We start from the raw sequence: 22914 nt of genomic DNA, 5'->3' as shown, positions 1-22914 counted from the left end.
ATAATGAAGAAGTTTTTTACAATGAGGGTGGTGATACACTTGAGCAGGTTGCCCAGAGAGAGGGTAACATTCAAGGTCAGGCTAGACAAGGCTCTGAACAATCTGATCTATTGGAAGATGTCCAGGCTCATTGCAGAGGGGGTAAACTAGATCATCTTTACAGGTCCCTTCTAACACAAAAGATTATCATTCTATGATATAGGAGAGGAAAACTCTTCTCATACAGCACAAAACCCCACACATTGGAGCTGAAAGACAGTATGCATCAAACATGTGCTAGAAATCTCAGCAGGGAAAATACAGCTATGACATGTGATTGTAGCTGAAAAAAAAGAGAAAAATGTCTGTCCAGATATGACAAAATTTGCAAACATCTGCTGAATAACAAATCCATAGAGATGGGCCACAACAGGATCAGGAAGATCCTCGAAGCATAGGACAATAATAACAAAGCAAGAAAAGAAAAATGGTAATAGAAGAGAAACAGAACTGAAGGATTTGTTTCCTGTTACAGTAAACAGAAAAGAAACAGGTCAAATGATAAGAAATCTTGCAAAAAGAATCAAGTAGTACAGCAAGACCTACAAGAAGAGTCAAGATTCTAGGTTCTGAAAGAGCCAGAATCAAAAGGCAAGAAAGAGGAGGGCAACATTACAGACTGAGGGAAAAAGACAGAACAAACTGCAGGCAAGTGGCTGTGGAAGAGAGAGTTAAGAAATCAAACCAATATAAGAAGAAACAATGTTTTGTATTATATTTTGCATTAAGGATACACATGCATCACAGAATGGAACAAAGCTAAGGAAAAGAGCCTGGATTACGTATGTTGAATATAAAACGACAAAGGGATAGAAATGAAATAATGAAAAATTGAGGAAACTTGTTAAAAAATCCTTCAGGACTAGTTATCTGCTAAATCACATCTCTGGGGGACAGCATGGAAGCCAGGTGAGAAGACTAATTTTTAATGCCCAGCTTAGCGTTGCTTTGAGAATTGCAGCACTAACAACTCAAAAGTGGAACTGTCCCTAAACAGATGCAATGAACTTCAGACGTTTCTGTTAGGCAAGCTAGCAATGGAAAAGTTAAAAGCCATTTGTTTGCAAACAAAATTTTGTGTCAAAATCCTTTCATCTTAAATGTTTATATGTTTCAACTAAGAGATAGCAGGTCAACATCAAAGCTTTCATAAGGCAAAAAAAAAAATATCAGAATCATTCATATTAACAGATTTGAAGATGAAACTCTGATTTGATGCTCATGGTATTTTGTTTTGCAAATGGTTCCAATTCAATGTTTATTTCCTATTACATTAAAGTATCTAGAATAATGAATAACTACATACTTTTCTAAGTTGCTATATTGTATATTTCATATTTTATTTTCCTCTAGAGAGCTCAGCATTTCAGCTTTAATCCACTTGTTCCCCAAATTCCAGTCCATACTATGAAGCTATTTTAGAGTAATATATTTTATACAACTAAAATATTCACAAAAGAAACAACTGGCAACCTTTATTGCCTAACATTGCCAGAATGGCTGAACTGGGATGTAAGAGCAAGGATGCTTAAAGACCGTTTTATGAAGACAGGACTTTAAAATAAGTCTACATGCCTTAATCATTTTGGCTGACAAGGTGACAGAAGAACTCTGATTTCTCCAATTATAAGTTCAATAGCTGAAACAAGACTAAAAAGGTCATGTGTAAAAGGCATAAAACATTAACCTCATCATTTAACAATCTCAGCTTGTTAAACTGCTAGAAGTTGTAATAGCAAAGACAAATTGAGCAACTTTCTGACCTTTCTCTGATAAAAACCTATACAGTTACTTAATGAAAACCCAAAGGTTACCAATTATTTTTCTAAAAAAGCCCATCATCCTCAGACTGGGAATTTGGTACTGCACTGCAAAGTTAGTTTGTGGAAATGCTTCATTTGATTGCCCTTACTAGAGCTGCACAGGTATAATAAGTCTACTAATTTATTACCTGTTTTGGCTAGAAGAGCATGAAGACTTCAGGGGAAAAAAGGAAAGGCAAGAGAGAGAACAACAGAGAAAGATAAGCAGCAAGAGAAAACGAGCAAGAAAATATATACAAGAGCATGTATGTATGTATTCAAGGTAGACACACCGAAACCCTGAAATAGAAGAATAGAAGTCACAATTTGTTGATCAATATGATCCACACTATCTACTAAAAAAAGCAGTAGTATAGTCAAGCAGCTGTGCTTCCCACAGCTGTACACACCAGAGTGCTGCAAGCAAAAATGAGATTTCAAGGTTCTGTGTTTATGACCTTTCCTGACTCAAAGCTCAAAGTTTAACCAAAACTTTGGTAAATTTTGAACTAATATATTTCTTAATTGGCTAATGTTCCAGAAACATCTTTTTTTATTTCTTGACAACCTCTGAATGGTACAAAACAGATGAAGAAGGCTTGTTTGATCAAACAGATTTCAGTTCAAAATACAAAGCCACCTACCTTGTTTATCCTTTCTGCATATATTACATAGCAGAAAAAAAAAATTCACTCATGTATTTCTCTGGAATTACTCAGCTTTCTGTCTTTCGAACATTAAATTTAGAACTGATTTTCCAGAGTAAAGTAGTATAAATATTTCATTGACAGGAATCTTAGAACTTTCAAACAATTATGATACTAATATGTAAAAAAATATACAAATATGTTGTACTAACAGCAGTTGTTACAAACAGTATGACTAAATCTATGTTTAAAACCTGTGCTATTTTCAGAACTTCCTGTAGTTTCTTGTAGTTCTATTTCAGAAGTCAGTGTTCATAAATCTTTTTCTACCTATTGCAAAATATGCATTAGTGATTGATTGCAGACAGTAGTAATAATTAAAGATAAAAGAGTGTCCAGCCTCCATAAGTATTCATCTTTGGATCTACTGATGAATGAACGGCTAGGACTTTGTATTTATAAGCTTACAGATGTTGATTTCTATTAGGTTACTCACATAGAAAATTTCAAAGTGATTTGGTTTCCCTCTCTGTCCCAAACTCTGTGGAATCAAGATCACTCAGGCTCCTCACACATTTACACATTTTCCTTGATGAAAGGATGAATAGGCCATAGGATCCCAATACTTCAAAGCTCAATTTCTGACTCTTGAAAATACTAAACAGTAATTAACAGCCTTAAGGACTTCTATGAATAAATGTAGGTTTCCAGATTGATTACAATCTATTATGTCATTGCAGATGAAATAAAAAAATGGCATTTTGAAAAACAACAAAAAAAGAGGTCCTCAAGCAGCATTCCAATCATTTTAATCAGATTGCAATCATTTGACCAATTCAGTTATAATTCTTAAATGAATTAAGAAGCACGCAGGGGTCATGTAGGGCAGGACTCATTTGTTTTCAATGAGTTTTCAAAGCTTTAGTTTGTGATCTTACTTCATTTGCCCTTCAGGCTCATTATCTCACTACTAGTTGCCAAACCACCTTCTGCTTTGCGGATTATTCCATTTGGGGTTGTGTTCCCTGTTTTGAGAACTACTGCCTTAATGTTTGCACATAATACTATATCAAGGGATCTTTGATGAAAAAGAAAGCATAAATGTTTACCTTTGGGGTTTACCAAGTCAGACAGAAAACACTTTTAGCACTCTTAAGTATTTCTTGAGCCATGAAGCACACTGTAGATGATCCTCTTGTCTTCAGAAAGTCTTTAAGGCTACAATAAGTGTCCAGTATGTTTGCATAAGAAATCACCCACAGTTCAGTTTTCTTTTAGTTTCAACAACTTCATAACAATTATTCTATTGTGCCATTTGTCTCTTTTTAGTGTATGGACTGTGATTTTTCTGGCTGTCAGTGAATAGTTCCTTTATCTTAATCAAACAGAAGTTTCAGAGGCAAAAGTATTTGGAGTCCCCTTACCACAGGCAAGCCTTAGCACATATTTGCTGTTCTGACCCTACATTTTGTCATTTACCTCTCTGAAATAGGATTATTTTAAATTAATACAGTTCTATAACCAAGATATATTAGTTATTAGTATTGCTTTCATATTTTAAAGCTTTCTGTGGCTTCCTATGTCCATCCAAACATGCTTTATTTTGGATGATCACTGTTCCTTTTTATTCTTTGTGAAAAGTAATAAAGTTATTACTGAAACTTACAGACCAAGATTTTATTACTGTAACCTTTATAAGCTACTGAATTTGAACTCCTATGATAGGAAATGCTGCTTATATTTTCTGTGTGCTGACTATTTTTTGTAATTCAGTCATAAGAAATTATTATTTCAAAAGGAAGAAGAGTAGTAAATAAATAGCACATTTTAAAAACATTACTGTCATATTTAAGCATAAACCCATTAACTACCTAGGATATGTTTAAAGATAATTATCCACATGTGTGAGATCAAGGCTCAAGTTCATTAATACTCCATTGCTCAGAGCACGGAAAACAAATTACTACCAAATGCAGCTGAGGTTTCCTCCCAAATCTTGTAATTTGAATGATATAAACCAGTGCTTTTAAGATTAATATATTTCCAGCCTGGCATGGATGCAATGATTTGATATTACCTTTGATATTCTTTGGTTTCTTAGCAGTTCTTAAGACTTCTTTTAAGTAAAATTTTGTTTATTTAAGAATAACTTGGCTTCTTTTTATAGGCTTTCCTCCTAATATTCAGAATTTGCTATTCTGCATTACACCCTACTAGACTATCATTAATACAAAGATTCTTATTCTAATACAGAATAATTCCATGCCAGTTATTGCTATTTTCAAGGTGAACTACTCAATAAATCAAAGCAGTTGGAATTTTACTAACATTTTCATCAACATATGCCAGTAACATCTTCCATAAAAAATGGATTTTTCTCCCTTTTTTAAATTCACCTTGTTTGTCAGCTATTTCCTTCAACTCATCTGAAAAATATTCAAAAACTAACTCCATACGTTCAGACTCTGGAATTTACTGATTTTTTTTTTTTACTCTTTTCCCCTTTGTATTTTGAATGAGTAAACTATTTCTAATATTCTAGAACTGTTTTAGAAAATAAAAAAATTAAAATTATTTTCACAACTGAAATTTAAATTAACAGTGTTTTCAGGATGCAAAGTAGAGCTGTTATGAAGAGGATCCAATCTTAGTATCAATTTCAGTTGATGTTCCATGTATGATGTTTACAAGAGAAATAACTATTTGTGTACCAGCTTATGCATTCAATTTTGAGCAAATGGAAGGTACAAAGTAGTTTATTTATAAGGCACATTAAAGCCTTTTCCTTTAATTCTCCTGATTATCTTCTTGGTGTATCAAATATTCATAAAAATACTTGATATCTCTTTCTGAATACCAAATAAACATGGCATTTAAGATGTGAAAATAAAGACTCATAATTTTTCTTAGGGCTTCTTCAGCTCTTTCAATGCCACCAAAAACATACTCCTCTGTTCCAAAAGCATTTCATTTCCTGTTCCAAAAGATTAAAAGATTTATAGGTTTTTTTACATTTTTTACATTATATAAAATATTTATTTCAAAAAATTTGCTTTGCTAATGTAGAATCTGAAAGACCGCCCTCATATTCTTTTAGACCAAAATATCATCACACTCACCTAATCATATAACCCACCTCAGTATTACCATGGTCATGTGTCTCAATAAACTTCTCATCCCTTACATTTTATCCCTGTTTTAGAATTAGTAAATCTGTATCTATTAACTGTGTATGTCTGGTAGTGAGGATATAAAACTGTCAGCTAGAGGTAAGCTCTATGAAGTAATTATCTGTCATCACTCTTTTCCTGAAATAAACTATAGCTTTCCAGGACTTCTGGAAAGCAGACAGTGACAGAAGATATTGCAAAAATAGGCTGAGTATCCTGCATTACAGCATCAGGTGCTTTTTGTGTTTCCACTTCTTCTGGACTGCCCATCATGCCTGTATGAAATTTAGCTTTCCATTCTCGAGCATGGAATTCACCTACTAACGAGTTGTACTAAAAGTAAAATACCTTGGTGACTCTCAAATGATGCTTTGGACTTCAAAAAAAAAAAAAAAAACCAAAACCTGTTTTAAAGATATCTTTTCATGTAACAAACTGCTTTTGTTCACAGTCTCTCTCAGTCTCACCCAAACCAGTAATAAAGTCTGGGTTATGTCATTTCAAGATTCGTTATGTCAAATCTTTCCATAGGTCTTCACTAGAAACAAATATGTTCTTTGTAGATCTGTAGCCAAAAGAAAACTTGATACATATATCACACATATACATATATAATTTCAAAACACTTACAAGCAGGAACTCAAGACTATATCCCTGTCTTTGCGAGCAGGATGGGTATTAAAGCCATTTTAAAATAAGATAGAAAACTAGAAGTAGTTTACTTACTTTGCAAAGTGTTTTACTCTATTTAATATTTTTTCCATGCTAATAAATGATGGCTCTGCCTGCAGTGATCTTAGATAAAGATTCTAGCATTTTAGTTTTAAAAAAATGGAGGCAGCAGTCTGCTGCAACTCTTTTACCACCAAGGATCAGGAACTTCCATTCAGATCTCTTACTGCTCTTATACATGCTAGTTAATGTAAAATGTTTTGCTGCCATGGTCATAAAAATCCACCAAAGATTATAAAAGTTTTCCTTTTTCCCAGCTTTACTTTTCAGCTTTACTGACCAGTGCTATCCACATGTCTATTTGATCCACTTGAATACCCAACGAATTTTAAAAGGAAAAAAATATAGTTACACTAAAGCAATATTTGCAATGTTACTTTTTACCATGCTAAGGTGCCTCAGAGCTGTTTCCAACAGTTATTCAAATTGTTTTTACCAAAGGAAGCCAGTTCACCCTGGAAAAAATGGGGTTCGATAGTACCAGAAAGAAGACTGAAAATAGTTGTATGCCCCTGTATGTTTTACAAACAAGAGACAAACTAAAATCATATAATAGCAATATTCATATTCTGTTGGCATCAAAAGTCTGTAAAAGCATAAACTGATAGGTATTGATACTCATAGCTCTTAATAAAGCCAGAGAATTTGAAGGGATAATCAAGTGTTTGGTATACCGGAAAAAGACACAAAAGTTTAGACATATTTAACAATTATATATAAACACCTAGTTCAACCAAAAAAAAAAAATCAGTTAAGATTACATTTATTCTTCTTTATTAAAATTCCTATTGAATATCTAACTTACTACTTCCTTCACTGCTGACTGAGTTAAGAATCTGCAAACCATATCTGCACTGGAGGCAAGGCAGCCACTCTTCTGGCTGAAAGAACATGTATCCCAGGCAAAACAGTTTATTTTAAATAGCTTTCGTGAGTACAAAGGATGCTGAAGTGGTAACCCTTTTTGCCTCCACTTGAGGCAATTTACTACTATTACAGACAGACACTGTCTCAACACCTATATGCTGTGCCTTTCCTGTCCCCCGAATACCAAACACTGTTTTGATGAGGGACGTAAAATACTGCAGAACCACTGACTGAATGTACTTTTACTATTTTTTACCTTTTTAATGCTGCACAAAGCAAGTTTCAAAGCAGAAAAGCAAAACGGGCCCTGATGTTTTCATGTGCTTCTAAAAAATGTTTACCATTTATTCCTCCCAAATCAAAAAGCTTACATTTTTGCCTATAACTACAGGCTTGTCTGAATTTTGAACAAGAACAGGCAAGAATCTTCAAAAAAATCCTTTTCAAGTCATATTTATTTCCCTTTGATTTTGTTTTAAATGAAGATTCTATCATTAATCATATAAATGGCAAAAGAAGATAATTTGCACATAGAAAAATAATTACATACCTTATATTGGATAAGGAGACCATAAACCAAAATGTTTTTCTTTTTAGTTTCCCTTGCAAATTTCTTGATGCTAGCTAGTTCTTCCATCCCAATGCTGAAAGAATTATTTCCTGATATATCCAAGTACACCTGGAAAGGAACAAATAAGGAAAAAAAAATCCATTTTTTCCATAGTATGCCATTCTAGACTGCCAAATTTTAGTTATGTTTTAGTGTTATGTTAAGCACACATGAAAATACAGACTAACAAATGTTTTTCTTAGCTAGCTTCTATTACTGTTGAACTCCACTGCTTATACATTTAGTGACATGAAAATTATTTCTTTTCAAAACACAATGAAACCAGAACACATCAAAACACAATGTAATAACTGCATCTTAAAAATATTCAATTAAATCAGAAAACAAACAGCATTCTTTTCTAAGTTCTATTCTAACTTTCACAGTTGGTTGGGGTTTGGGTTTGGGTTTTTTTTTACTATCAGGGTACTACAGAAATACAGGTGTTTTTCTTAAGCCTCTTCAAGGTTTTCAAGAGTTACATTCTTTAAAGTTTTATTTTGAATTTACTATCCTTTCAGTATAGCATATTAGTTGCCTAAATTGGATTAATTTCAAGATAACGCTTCAAGTTTAAAAAGCAGAAACTACTTCAAAAAAAGACAGGGATATGACTATCCTGAGCTCCTGGTCAGGGAAAGGTAGGTCTCATATCCATCAGGGATACTGCACAAACATGGTGGGTCTTACGGGATCTGAACTAGTATTTTCTGGGAAGTTATCAACTAGTTCAACCCTTTCCCAAGGCTTATGTATTCCATAGTTTAATCAATTTACTTTACAAAGCTTCTATTAACTGTAGAAATCAAATTAAGGATGATGATTTGTACATATAAAGTTTTGGCATCTATTAATAGCAGAAACACCTCTTCCCTAAAACAAGAACATTTTTCTGGCTGAATGATTCCATTGATGTAAAATTTATCTGTGACCACTACACAGAAGTAGAAGTATAGAGGTTGTCCCAGAGACCAGTGCTTGGGAAAATTATTTCAAGTTCTCTTTGTACCTTATGTTCAATTTATCCTGACAACAAATAAGTCTTCACTCATTTTTCCTAGTAACACTTTTTAAAAAAACTGTTTGTTGTCCAAGTGCATACTCATCAGAAGCAAAGCTATAGTCTTCTACTACACAGGCAGAAATTAATTTTCACATACTCGCTGTTTCGTTATTTTTTACCCAAAACAAAGCTAAGTACTGCTCATTTACAGCCATTTATAAGAAATTATAAAACTTATTATTTTAAGAGAACTCAACCTATCTCCTCTCTACCATTAACCTGTTTCACAGTTTTAAAAAGAGATTTTTCTCAAACTTACCTTTGTACTGAATTGCGAAGTATTCCAACTACAGAGCTGAAGTACCAGCATTCCTTTCTTTCTAACAGTAAGTTATAGCAACAAAATAAAAATCATAGCCATTCATCGCTCCTACAAACACGAATATGTATTGCTCAAAAAAGTAATGTCAGTTTAAGAGTATAATTAATTTGGTTATAATAGAGGTGGAGAGGACACTGGCTTGATACAAACAAATAATTGCATGAAATTTACTTCTGGGCTTCCTATTTCTCCTGTAATATTAATCTTTCCTTTTGTCCAAATACAGCAGTACAATTGCTGCTTCAGCTTACAGATGCCTCAAAATAATCCAGTCTGGCACCAAGACAAAGGATAGACTTTGAAATCTGTGGCAATTGACAGGTGGGAATATGGACAGAAGTCATCATGTCCAGCACAAGCTCATCCTTTTACTGGGACAAGGCTCTCCAGGCCAGTTAAACAGACAATCTGGCACAATAATAACACCTGTCATTTTTACAACTAAAGAAGCTGACTATTGGAAGGAAAAATAAAACTTTTTCTCTTAATTATCAGATTTTTATGAAGAAGTTACTTGTGTTGCGAAATCAAAGAACAGACAAGAACTTTCCAATTACACACAAGTCTACATTAGACTGTTCCTAATTATGAGTTTAGAATTGAAGCAGTTAGCTGCTCTCGTCATTTATGCTTTCAATTCTTCACTACCAGAAAGAGTTTTACTTTTGAGACTAGAAATGCATAATGTTTCCCTTCCAGCTGGTACCTAAGACCTATGCATTTAATTGTCACTGTATTGCTTAAAATTCTGATTCGCATTTGAGAACTATTAATATGCCCTTTTATGTCAAAAGAAAGTATCTTATAGGAGTTTTCATGAACAATTCTTTCAGGCTACATGGTAAGCAAAGTATATAGGAAAGAATAAAACAGAGGAAAATCCCACTCATGAGCCTTAGTGAAGAGGACACACAACACTGACTTTAATTAAAAACCACTGAAGGAAATTTTTGTCCCCCATACCATCTGTAATGAGTTTTAGGGATCAGAAGTTTAAAGGACTTCAATGCTTCCTAGTGATTAATATGAGATAATGATTTGCTTAACTAATTCTTTGGTAATTTAAAACATATCCAGATTTCCTATTTATTCCTTCTCGTATTTCTAAAAGATAGTGTGGTACTTCCATCAAATGAAAGTGTAGCACCACTTTGCAATTAGGGTATATCATTTTAAAAAAATACTTTTAACAACTATATGTGTCTCTATGTTTTAAATGTCAGCAACTGTTTCCACCTCATTATGAGACTTTCATCCGCTGTCTAGTTCTGGGAAATTTCAAGTAGTTGCTGCATCTGGGGTATAGGAAGCAGTTTAAATGTATAATTTTCTCCTAAGACTATTTTAGAAGGAGTTCACCTGAACAATTTGTGCATGCAGAAGGCTGCTCAAGCAAGTACACTTTCATTAAAAATAGTGCTGGGTTCTACAATGATTTGAAGGTGTAGTATCTCAGGGGCAAACCCCAAGTTTCACAGTGAAGCATTATTTGCATTCATACTTGCTTCTTAGATTTTAAGACCAGAATATTTATAGCTACAATATTAAGTTCTCACATTCTGTGCGTCACACTAAAAAACATATTTAATTCAAAGTCCTGGCCAGAAAGCAGCTAAGAATTGGGCACAAAATAAGCATGCTTTTAACACCTTAGCTCGTTGATGAACAATTTCAACTTTATCTGCACACCCCCAAAATTTAACATAGACAGAAATGGTTTTTTACATTCTTGATATAAAAGACTAATGAAAACATTCTCAGTCCAGAAAAGAGCATTTTTCACATCCAGTAGCCTTGTAAATGGGTAACTGAATGGGAGGCTGCCCAGGAAAATGGTTGAGTCACCAGCCCTGGAGGTATTTAAAAGATGTGTAGATGTGGCACTCGGGGACGTGGTTTAGTGCTGGACTTGGCAGTGCTGGGTTAATAGTTGGACTTGATGATCTTACAAGTCTTTTCCAAACTAATTTTGTGATTCTACGCAACTTTTTTCCTTTGTAAAAGTAATTAATCTTCATGATATCTTGTTTAGTTGTAAGTTCAGTAATGAAATTTCATCATTTAAATTTCAGTTTAAGCTAAAATTCCAAAGTAAATGCTCAGTTTTACCCCCAGGTCACTACACTGTGGACTTTAGTAACTATTCAGGACCCATGAAAAATATTTCTTTTGCAAAAGCTTCACATATGGAATTATACTTTAAAGTCACAACATATTATTTTGTGTTATTGCTGGAGAGTGTAATAAATGAAGTCCAGAGGCACACTCTTTGTGACAGATAGCATTAATGACTTTCACTCCACCCAATACTTCTCATCCCTACCTACTAAGCCAGAAAACAAAATGACAGAATTAATTGGAGCTGGTTACACTGCATGGAGACTTTCAAATCTACTCATATTTTCTGCTTTTTAACAGTCTGAATAAAACAAAAGTCAAGTACACTTCAGCTGTCATTTGTAGAAACTGGTAAAGTATTCTGGCATTCATTTCAAATATTAAGATTCATTATTATTCTGGCATTCATTTCGAACAATGAAAAATTCAGCAAAAAGTACACTTTAAAACTTTTGCCATATACCAGAATAGACTTTTCAGTCCTACAACACCTCAGTAAGTAAAGTATGTACTAGATACATTGCAAAGTACTTCAAAGTTAATTTTTAAGACTTGGATCAGAAAAGCAACAATAATTTTAAAACTTTGAATAAACTACATAGCATAGAAAAAAAGAAGTACCAAAGCCACTTAATTCTGTTTCATCTCAGGATTTAAGCACAACACATGATTTGCAGCATCCCCAGCAGAGATGGAGCCCAACAGTAAGGCAGGAGTTAATAGTTCAGTACAACCAGCCAGCCACAATGAGTCTTTCATAGAAATATATAACTAATAAATTGTCATTTGCTAGTGTCAGTTTATGTCTTGACAGCATGCACTTGTTGAAGTGCAAATGAGGCTCTTTAGAGTCCAATTTACAGCTAGAATTTACAATTTTATTCTGAGCTAGTAGAAGTTTAAGCCTAGTCTAACATTTAAAAAATTTCATGAGATGCTTTCTACAGTAACTTACAGGAGTTACCTACCGAAATAAGGACAACTGGATGTAAGAGAGGAATATCTGATTTTTCCAACATATGCACTAGTTGTTGAGTTTCTTGAATGGCACACTTTTTATCCTAAATGAAAATAAATGTCTAGAATTATGGAAGACATCAAAACTATATAAAAAACTATAATTAAAAACTATAAAAATAGAATTCAAAGATCTGTCATTTATGAAAAAAAAATAAACCACCACCACCAACAACATAAAAACAAAACAAAAGAAAACAAAACAACAAAAAAAAACCCCCAACACATCACTTTTTTTGTTTTGGGGGTTTTGAGTTGGTTAGCTGCTTGGTTTTAATATACAAATGTAATGGTATTGTTTGGTAAAGTTATAGCTGTTTGAAAAAAATGGAGATTAATAATATTACCCTTAAGAAATATCTATACATAAAACAAGATTAAGGGTCTTGATTGGTCTTAGATATGGTTCATCTATGGTTCATGGGAACCTTCCTGTTCCCATACTGTGACCCAAATACAGATTGCATGGCATGCATATGTCCAGAATGGGAAACACTAATGTAGACCACGGTGGCAATGCACAGTTAGAAGACTACGCATATGACAGACTTTCCTCGAGAAAATTCACTTCAATACAACATCTACGAAAGGGAATCTTCAACCACTTTCAGTTTCATCCCTCTTGTTCAAGAATTCATGGCTGGTTTAACAACATAATTATGCTCAAAACTCCAGTTTGGTGCGCATCAGAAACATTAACTTTAGAATGGATACAGCATGAGGACAGAAATAATAAACAACTTACTATTCAGATACTTTATATTTACCATTACTAACAAGTTGAAGTGCAAAAGTAAAAGCATGCATCCTTACTACTTACATTTACACAAACAAAATTGTAGCACTGTCCTGAAAAGATGCTTTGTAGATGGCTATCATTTCTGCTTTGAGATATTGATACAGTTTCAACCTGATGAGACGAAAAAAGTCACAAATTTTACTTCAGCCTTAACTCTCTGTTAAAGCTTCCACTATTATGGCAGTTTGTTCATTCAACTTATTTTAAAATGGCAATTATTATTTCCACTACAAGAATTGAAATTTGCTCAGATTTTTAGACGACTCAACAGTGAAGCATGGAGCCCAACCTGTGCTGAAGCATTCTGCTAGGGAAACAGCAGAAACAGCCCTGGAAGCATCAGACACAAGTGCTGCTGCCCAGGTTAGGATGTTCAACTGCCACAGGATCAAGATGATCTAATGATTTTAGATCTCTAATTCTGACAAAAATCTCAACAATATTCAAATATCTAGGTATTTTGTCTTCATGAAGCTAAAAATAAAAAACATTAAGTATGCATGAAAGACCAGGTGTACTGGTATTGGTACTCTAGGATACAAGACTCATCTAGAGTTTCTTCTGAAAATATTTCCTCAATGAATACTCTAAAATACTGTATTAATCTTATTTTGCAACCTATGACACAAGCTAAGAAACTATCTTATTCTAGTTAAAATAAAATGTAGATTCTACTACATTATCATCTTCAGGATTGCCTTAAGTGAAAAAGCAAACCAGGTAGTAGAGGGGGAATTTGTTCCCCAATAGGAAATAACACTTTGAAGTAAATAAAAAATCTTTAAAATAAGGCAAAAAAACCCCAACTTCATATTGCTTCTATCAAAGCAGCAAACCTCTCATTCCACTGCTCAACTGAGCTTTATTTCTGGCCAAAAGACATATTATATATCACAGAAAATGACAGAAGCAATACACTGCTGTATTCCCTCGAAATGTCACTTAATCCACAATCCAACAGAAGTACCAAATACAACATTTAAAATGGCTTTGCAATATTATCCAAAGCTGTATTTGTTTTTTCTTTTAATACTCAGGGAGTTAACTTTTTGCAAAGGAAGGTGGTTTAAAACCCAAAAGTTGATATTTATGTTCTAAGGATTTCAGAAACATTTTGGGTTGAAATTTTGGTAACATAGCCCCAGACAGTTGACATTTAATATTTTAAGAGGTTTAAAAAAAAAATTCACAGAAGGTATGAATTACTTAAAAATAATTGAAAAATGCAATACTCCAGGGCTCTCCTGGCTTGAACCTCTGCAGATGTAAAATCAGAAATTCCTGGTACCTTTACAACCTTGCATATACTTTGAGGAACAGGAGCACACTGCATGCCAGAATCTTTTCAGAAGGTATCTGGAACATGACCCAAGGCAGAAGGCCTACTTTTATTTTTTTCCTTTGAGATATTATAATACAGGACACTTAAGTATTTCTGAACATTTAAAAATTCATATAGTGTATCAGAATTTTGATTTAACTTCACAATTTGATAAAGTAGCAAACTAAGCATTTTTTTACAGCCATATTTTTCAGAAAAAAATAAATCAAATTCCTCTGTTGGAAAAGAAAGCACAGCTGCCTAATTAGAAGCTTCAATAAATAATAAATTCACTAAAACTAATTCTTATTCTATCTGGCATGTTAGTATCCTATGCAAAAGTACTTTTTAAAATTAAAATTAATATTAATATTGTTATCAACTACTTGAGAGAGCAAAAATTACCTAAAAATACCACTTTGGTAAAAAGTGATTGTCACATAGTGTTTCAGTGTTTAAATAGAAAAGAGCATATGGATTTGCTTAATTACTTCTGGTCCTTGTACCAACTGATATTCATCTAGTTCAAGAAGCAACGATTGTAAGAACATAAAAACAGGAATTATAAATATGTTTTCTTTAATGTTTCTTTTACTTATCAGATGCCCTGTGCTGAAGTTTCCACTTTATTCATCATCCACTTGCATAAAATCTAAAATTTATCCTAAGACATTGGGAAGCTGTAAAAGTTATTTAAATTATATCAGAATTTAAAATTACAATTAATACCAATCCAGCAGATAGACAATGCAATCGTTAAGAAATTAGTGAATTTCTACTGGTGAAATGCTAGTTCATTTCCTACTTGAAAACAACCAGATATTTTTATATGCTGCTTGTGGATATTTATCCATTCACAAAAATAACACACAATTTTATCCAGTTGATTGCATTTCATGTGACAGCAGCACCTTGTCACTGAAAAAGCAGGAGTAATTTCCAGTCACAGAAGAAAACACCTTCAGCCCCCATTTAGGTTTGTCTGCTTCAAAAGAAAGGGCTAAATAACAACCTTAAGGAAAGATTCAGCTTATGTCTTTCAAAGTAACATATCTTGAGCAAAACATTCATTCCTTAGTTATACTGCTTAGAGTAACAGTGATTAAAATACTCTTAAAGTACTTTGCAAGCAATAACTGTTGCCTAAAAAAAATTTTTTAGAAAAGTTTTTATTTTCATTTGCTTTATCAGTTCTATTTTTAGGTCTTTTTCCCCCCTGCTGTTGGCATTATCATGTTATTAGAGTCTCTCCCAGAAATCCCTCAAACAAAATTTCTTTTAAATTCTTCTTTAATTATACATATAGGAGTCAAGAAATATCTCAAAAGTAAATATGGCTGCTACTAAGAATTAGTGTCAAAACTGGCTAAAATGCTAAAATAAATTTAGTTTAAATTTCAGATAATATGTACTTTACTGAATGATTCCCAACTGGTCTATTATTTAGATCAATTACCCTCCAATTCACCCTTTGAAAAGGCCCAGCTTTCAGTGCAGTATATTTAACTTACTTACAATAATTATCACACTGCACAAAATGAAATACCTCTCTCTCTCACAAGTTTACAGTGCTTCATTTAAGAAATCATAGGCCAGTGGATACCATAGAATCATAAAATGGTTTGGGTTGGAAGGGACCTTAAAGATCATCTAATTCCAACCGCCCCGCCGTGGGCAGGCACAATGTCCACTAGACCAGGATGCCCCATCCAGCCTGGCCTTGAACAGTTCCAGGGATGGGACATCCACAACTTCTCTGGGCAACCTGTTCCAGTACCTCATTACCCTCACAGTAAAGGGTATATCTAACCTAAATTTTCCTTCTTACGGTTTTTACCAATTACTCCTTGTCCTATCACTACATTTCCTGACAAAGAATCCCTCTCTGACTTCCCTGTAGGTTCCCTTCAGATATCGGAAGGTTGCTATGAGGTCTTCACACAACCTTCTCTTCTCCAGGCTGAACAGCCCCAACTTTCTCAGCCTGTCTTTTTAAGGGAGGTGTTCTAGTCGCGTTATCGACTTTGTGGCCCTCCTCTGAACTTGCTCCAATAGTTCCATGTGCTTCTTATGTTGGGGGCACCAGAAGTGTGCCCCCAACACAAAATTCCTTCTAAGGTTAGGAGTTCTGTATATCGCTAACCTTATGAATTAACGCTTAGCAATTTTATTGTTTAAAAACAAGACAAGACATGATTTTTACAGATTTTAACCCTAAAGCTTCACTAAATGAATACTGAAGGATGTTCCAAGGAACGGTGCTAGAAATCAATTAAATAAACTGCTTTAATAGAGCCAATAAAAAAAAAATCAGTCCTATATTAGTAGAATCCCTTTAATGTCATGTCCTCATTACCTTGTTTGAGTTCATTTTACATGCATTTTATTCAAAGGCACCATAGGTTCAGGTGCCTGACTCACCCAATAATTAACCAGTTATGAAATGAATAGTAAGTAAGTAATGGCCAGTCTTCGCGAGCGAAGATTTGGGAAAGGTCATTAACTCTTTGAGCCTGCGCAGTGGATTTTTTAGGTGAGACACAGCTTGCGCTGAACTGAGCCCACCCTTTAATCCTGAGGTTCATCTGCCGGGGCCAAGCAAACTTGGACAGTGGCAGTGAGGTCCCCAGGACCTTGTTTAGAGTGACCTTCTCTTAGATGGATTGCCTTACAGGGCTGACGAGCTCCATCTGCCCGGGGGGCTGGGAATCGAACCCGGGTCGCAGCGGTGAGAGTCCTGCACCCTAACCACTAGACCACCAGAGGCCCCACTATGAAATGAAAATTTGGCAACATATTGTAAATTCTAACTAGTTCTGATCTGAGGTTGTTCAGTTCAAAGTTACAGTGTTGGTTATCAAACATGACATATGCATTGATTTTTCCTACTGATTTGGAAGTGCTACTCATGGTATGATCAAAGGGATTATATGCAACCATAATTAACAGATACAGTTAAGTCAACACTTAAAAAAGTATATGAGTAAGTGACGTCTTCCTACTAATTGCAGAATAGTTTACATGCAGACAAAAAAAAAGAAGAAATAGCAATGGAGATGGTGTTAGTGAAATGATTACACACTTCTGCTCTATTATACACTTATTCAGACAAAAAAAGATCTTATTCAACTCTGCTAATGTCTTAGACTTATAAATATAGCATTTGATAGATATAAAGCATGATTCCATACTAAATACAATTGTTTCTAAACAAAAAAACTGTAAGTGCAACATCAAATGAGATTTCTAGATATAAAACACCAATACAGTTTGCTAGAGAAGAACATCATTCTAATAACTAAGTACACCATGCAGAAGATCAACACACATGAATACAACCATTACAGAAGTAACACTATGAAAATCAGGAAACCTGATAATAGGAAGATGCAATATCATCACATAAGATACAACTAAGAATCACTCCAAGACCAGGTAAAATCTAACCAATTACCAAATGTTAATCATCTTTGGGAAAATGGAAATATGATAGTTCTATTAGAAGGAATAATGAAAAAGGGAAAAGGTAGTTAAATGACAGTAGAAAATTCCATCAGTATCCTAAAGCAAAGGCTTCAATGTGCATTCACTGTGAGTGAAATGTACCCCTAGGACTCAAAAAAACTGATTAACTACATTTTGCACTTGCAGCTCTGCAGGAAAACAACTTACTCTTTAATTGGTTCAGACTTTAACTTCAAAGTAACAAAAGCATTTCCTCTGTAACATATTTGTAACAATTTGGGCTTACTGAATTCATAAAATCTAAAGAAAATGGCCTCTCCGTTGTCTGGATTCAATTTCTCCTCTAATCTAATATATACATTTTAAGTGCCTCTGTAAAATCCCTTTCTACTGCCTAACTGGGCAGAAGATGCTTCTTTCTTGGTAACTTCCACACCTGGTGTCAATCCTGTGTAATAAATACTACGGTGACACAGGAAGTCTCAGTTTCTGTAGTCACATTATTTAGACCATTTCTTATGAGTAGTGGCAACCAGAAACACTAAATTAGTCATACAGTTAAAAGCCATAGAGATGCACTTACTTTTATTTGTCTTTTCAGATATTCAGGAAGGAGAAAACCAACTTGTGCAACAGTTTCATTTGCATCGGTAATAACACAAACTTCTTGTGAAAGGTTGTCTGAGATTGAGAAAAAAACCTTAGTATTTCATGCAAAAAAAAATCAATCAAAGTTACCAATCTGCTAAACATTACCTTCAATCCATACTGCTGTCTCTCAACAGAACCTTTTCAACAGCTGTAAATTTAAAGACTACTTATTTCAAGGCACAGTTAATCTAACGACATCATTTGTATAACATACATTTCAAATATAAAATTCAGTTTATATTTTTTATGATTTTCTGCAATGTGAAATCATCTCATGAGGCCTGTCCCCAAAGCCCATATAAATAAGGGATTCCTTTTACAAGATATTTTTCAGGTCCACATTAATGACACAAGATGACAATCAAGAAAATGTTTTTAAAAGTTCATATGACGTATCACTTCAACAGATCACTGAATGCAGTATCAGCAATACTGAGAAAAGAAAAAAGAAAGAAAAAAACCAGGGGATAGCATAAATATGCTTCCCAACAATATGCACTACAAAATCGCCCCCAAAAAGTATATTGAAAATACTGTTCAGGGAGACAGCAAATATAAATATTCACTGCAACATCAAAGAAGTTGAACAGTCACTGACAAAGATCATGGAATGGGCAATTTCCTAGATCTTTTACTGGTGCGGGAAAATATAGTATTTTGTTGCTATCAAGTTTCAAGTTACTGCCTGATCTGTTCCATAAAGCCCACAGTTCAGAAAATTAGTATTTTCTCTAGTTATTGACTAGAGGTATTAGATTTGGTGAGCATTTTCCTTTCTTTAAGCAAATAAATCAAAATAATTCAAGTCTGAAATTCTCAGCTGTAATTCAGAAATTTATCCTTTAGATGCTAAATTACTATGCAGAGCAAAATATAGGATTTCTAATATTTTTGGGGTAACCATTGCATAAGTAAAGAGAAATTTCACAAATGTAAAGTCTAATTACATTTAAAGCAGACTTCAATGAAAATTCAGGAACAGAAATATACCAAACACCACCACAAAATAAATTAGTAGTGAAAGACATAAGAGAAATTATAAAAATATGGTCTAACTGCTCTTCAAACAAGTCTGAATATAAGGATACATATTTTTTGCATGTGGAAAGTTTTTTTATAATTACATACCACACAATAAGTTCATTCAGATGCATTCCTTAAGTAAACAACTCACTTTCTACTGTAAACTCAAAGACTTCTTTACAAAAATAGACATAAAAACCTGAAAATTAATTTTAAAGCTGTTGTAGAGTTAACATTATTGGAAAGTGTCTTGTAACTTTCAAGCAATTTTCTGTGAGTAGGAAGAGTAAATTAACCGCTGAGAATGACAAAGAATAATTAGAATGATTTTTTGAATCATGTGTATTTATTATGTCCAATATTTATAATGTGACAACAAAAACAGTGGTAGCAACTGACTTCATATTCAGTTAGCAAGAATGGGGAGGGAGGAAGAAAGAGAGAGAACAATGAACATCTGCTTATAAACCATCACAACCAGATGAAAGTGAGAATTAAAAAAAATGCATGGCCAGTTCTCACAGGACTGGAAATCACAGGATACCACAACTGCAGGAGAAATTATCTTCCCATAGATTCACTAGGCAAAAAAATATATTGAACATGCATCACAGTTCTACTTAATACAGAATAATTTTACCATCTGAAAAATGGTTCAATAGGAAACCATATTGAATTAATTTCTTATCACCAGAAAGAAACCAGTGGGTTGATTTAAATCAGAGCAAGAGTCACTTGAATTTAGTTCTGTACATGGAATGCAGATACAAGATAGATATACATAATAAACCAGACTGGCATATCAGATTTCAAGAACTCAGATTCTATTGAACTAAGTAATTTAATGAAGAAGGTCAGATTGGAACTATTACAAAAATGTACATGTGGAAGAAGGCTGTGGAACCCCAAAAGGCACCATAACTTAGGCTCAGACAGTTCTTTTAAAAAGAAGTCTGTAATCAACAGTAAGTGTCAAAAGTAATCTCACAAGAGGCTGCTCAAAGACTGCAGCTATAAAGACCCATCTCACTCCTCTCTCCAGCCCTCTTAGACCTCTAACTTCCTGCAACAAATAAGAGAGGCAATTACCAAAAAAGTGACTAAGATATGCAGGATGGATTTAATAAAGAGGAGGGAAAATTCAATGAAGTGTGGAAAAATGTATTTTTAGTCTGGAGAAGGAATGTAATGTTCTAAGGGGAAAGTCTATTAATAAAGCATGAGAACATTAAAATAATGATAATACACAAATTGAAAAGATACTGCATGCTTTTAAATGATCAAGGAAGCGTATAAAGGAAGGCTAGGAAATCATCATGTATAAAGTCAGCATAGCAAAGCAACATTTATGTTCTAGTTGAGGTTTGAAACTCATTTTCCATTTAAGTCCAAACTGTTTCAAGTGGTCAACAAAGACCTCTGTGTTTAGACAGTTTGCACCTTTGCTGAATTGTGGAAAGGAAGACCGAGTGGAGCCTTCCTCCCCAAGACTGCCCGTGTCCCACCTCTGGTAAGTTGATGGAGCTCCGTGGCTCAATGTAATCATGCTGAACACAGCAAGCACATCTGGAGTGCTGGCTGGTAACTCCATGAATTCCATGAATTCTGCTGCCTGCCAGTAAATCTAACTGCATGCAGCATTTCATTCCTGGTTTTCAGAATTCTGTTTGAGTGAATGAAACAGCCATTCTGGAAAGCCACATCATGGCCATGTCACAAAGAACTTTAATACTCAGCTAAAACCATTTTGTTTTCCATCAGACCATGGATAATTGAGGCTGGAAGGGACCTCAGAAGGTCTCTAGTCCAAACTCCTCAAAGCAGGATCACCCATGAGGTTAGGCCTGGTCACTCAGCCCCCTGCCCCTCTCACACTTGAAAATCTTCAAAGACAGAGACTGCACAATGTCTCCAGGCAACCTGTTCATTGCTTAATTGTCCTCATGGTGGAAGAGTTTTTCCTTTTTCTTGAGTTGGAACTTCACTTGGTTCAGTTTTTGTATATTACCTCTTGTCCCCGTACAATGCACCACTATTCTACTTCACTTCCCTACTTTCTGCCATAACTTCCTTTAAATCCACCAAACCATTTTTTTTGTTCTTTTCTCACTATTGCATTACATATCAAACTCTTTATCTTGCTTTGGCTTCCTTGTCCTCAACTTAGTTTAAACCTATTATTTCCCTGGAAACCTCCTCTTCCAATACTCCTCTCCCATTAACTCTCACCTTCTTTCCAGATGTACCCTATTATGGAGTAATGTTCCCCATTCACATGTATCACATTTGATCTCATCCATCACTTTTAACATCCACTCAGAGTATATTTTTTGCATAATATAAAAAATAGTTAAAACCCTGTACTGCCAAATTTAAACACTAAATTTCCCTATCAGGAATTTTTTTTTCATTAAAGCTAAATTTGATAGAGAATTTCAGAACGTGTTCCACTACACCTCCCTTTCTTTTTTTCCTCCACCAGAAAAATTCATTTTCAAGTTTTCCATGCCCCTCTTCAATATCTTGAAAGCTTTAGATCACATTATTATTTGGCAACACCTGCCACAGACTTTATCCTAGGATCCCACCCAACTATAAATTAACTTGTGTGCATGTTTATGGGACTAACTACCTTAGTTAGATAGTGTATTAAGTGTACTGTAATGAAAGACTTAAAGGTTTACCCTGAAAAGCATGCCACAAACAAGCAGCAATTAAAATAATACTTTGTTTCAATAAAGATCATAAGTATCATATCCTAGGGAATTAAAGCCATAAGAAAAAAAAATGCATCTGAATGGTAAATAGGTTTTTTCTCTTAATTGCACATAGGTGTGTATACATACACTTGTTTTTGCATACATATGCTCATTCCACATCATTCTTGGTCTGCCGTTACAATTCGTATTATTTTGGAAGCACATCCTATTTATCAAAATTTTGAAGTTTGCAATTAATTCAAAGAAATAAATTAATTTACCAGAATCTATTTTCACTTTCTACATAGCAATGGCTTGACTGGTCTGGAAATCCAATATGGTTCCCCCTGGCATACTTAGAAACATCTTTGTTATGAGATGCTACCACTGTAAACCCAAGAAAAATGAAATAAGTACTGCTGAGCATTTAGTTCATTCATGCTCAACAGAATGAGTTTAAACTGTTATCCAAACAACATAGGTAACCAAAAATATCTAACTTTTTTTTTTTACCCATTCCACATGTTTCTGTAGCCTCAAAAACTAAACGTCAAACTTGACACTGCCTC

General features: G+C 34.1%; 1 protein-coding gene across 3 annotated transcripts in view; it reads right to left on the bottom strand.

Annotated features, from left to right (window-relative positions):
* Window positions 1–22914, bottom strand: part of ISPD (isoprenoid synthase domain containing) — a 112731-nt gene that overhangs the window by 38267 nt on the left and 51550 nt on the right. For 2 of the 3 annotated variants that reach the window (XM_017836277.1, XM_017836276.1), the window contains exons 6-9: window positions 18556–18653; window positions 13208–13297; window positions 12339–12431; window positions 7808–7936 (exon numbers count right to left, since the gene is read on the bottom strand). In XM_017836277.1, coding sequence (XP_017691766.1) covers window positions 7808–7936; window positions 12339–12431; window positions 13208–13297; window positions 18556–18653 — 410 coding nt within the window. Of the gene's footprint in view, window positions 1–3597; window positions 3707–7807; window positions 7937–12338; window positions 12432–13207; window positions 13298–18555; window positions 18654–22914 lie in introns of all 3 variants that reach the window. The other variant, XR_001878293.1, reaches the window with a different exon arrangement.

This window comes from Lepidothrix coronata, unplaced genomic scaffold, assembly GCF_001604755.1.
Source record: "Lepidothrix coronata isolate B3197 unplaced genomic scaffold, Lepidothrix_coronata-1.0 Scaffold273, whole genome shotgun sequence".
In the NCBI taxonomy this organism is placed as follows: Eukaryota; Metazoa; Chordata; class Aves; order Passeriformes; family Pipridae; genus Lepidothrix; species Lepidothrix coronata.
The sequence above is the reverse complement of the archived record's forward strand: the minus strand, read 5'-3'. Positions and strand labels throughout refer to the sequence as shown.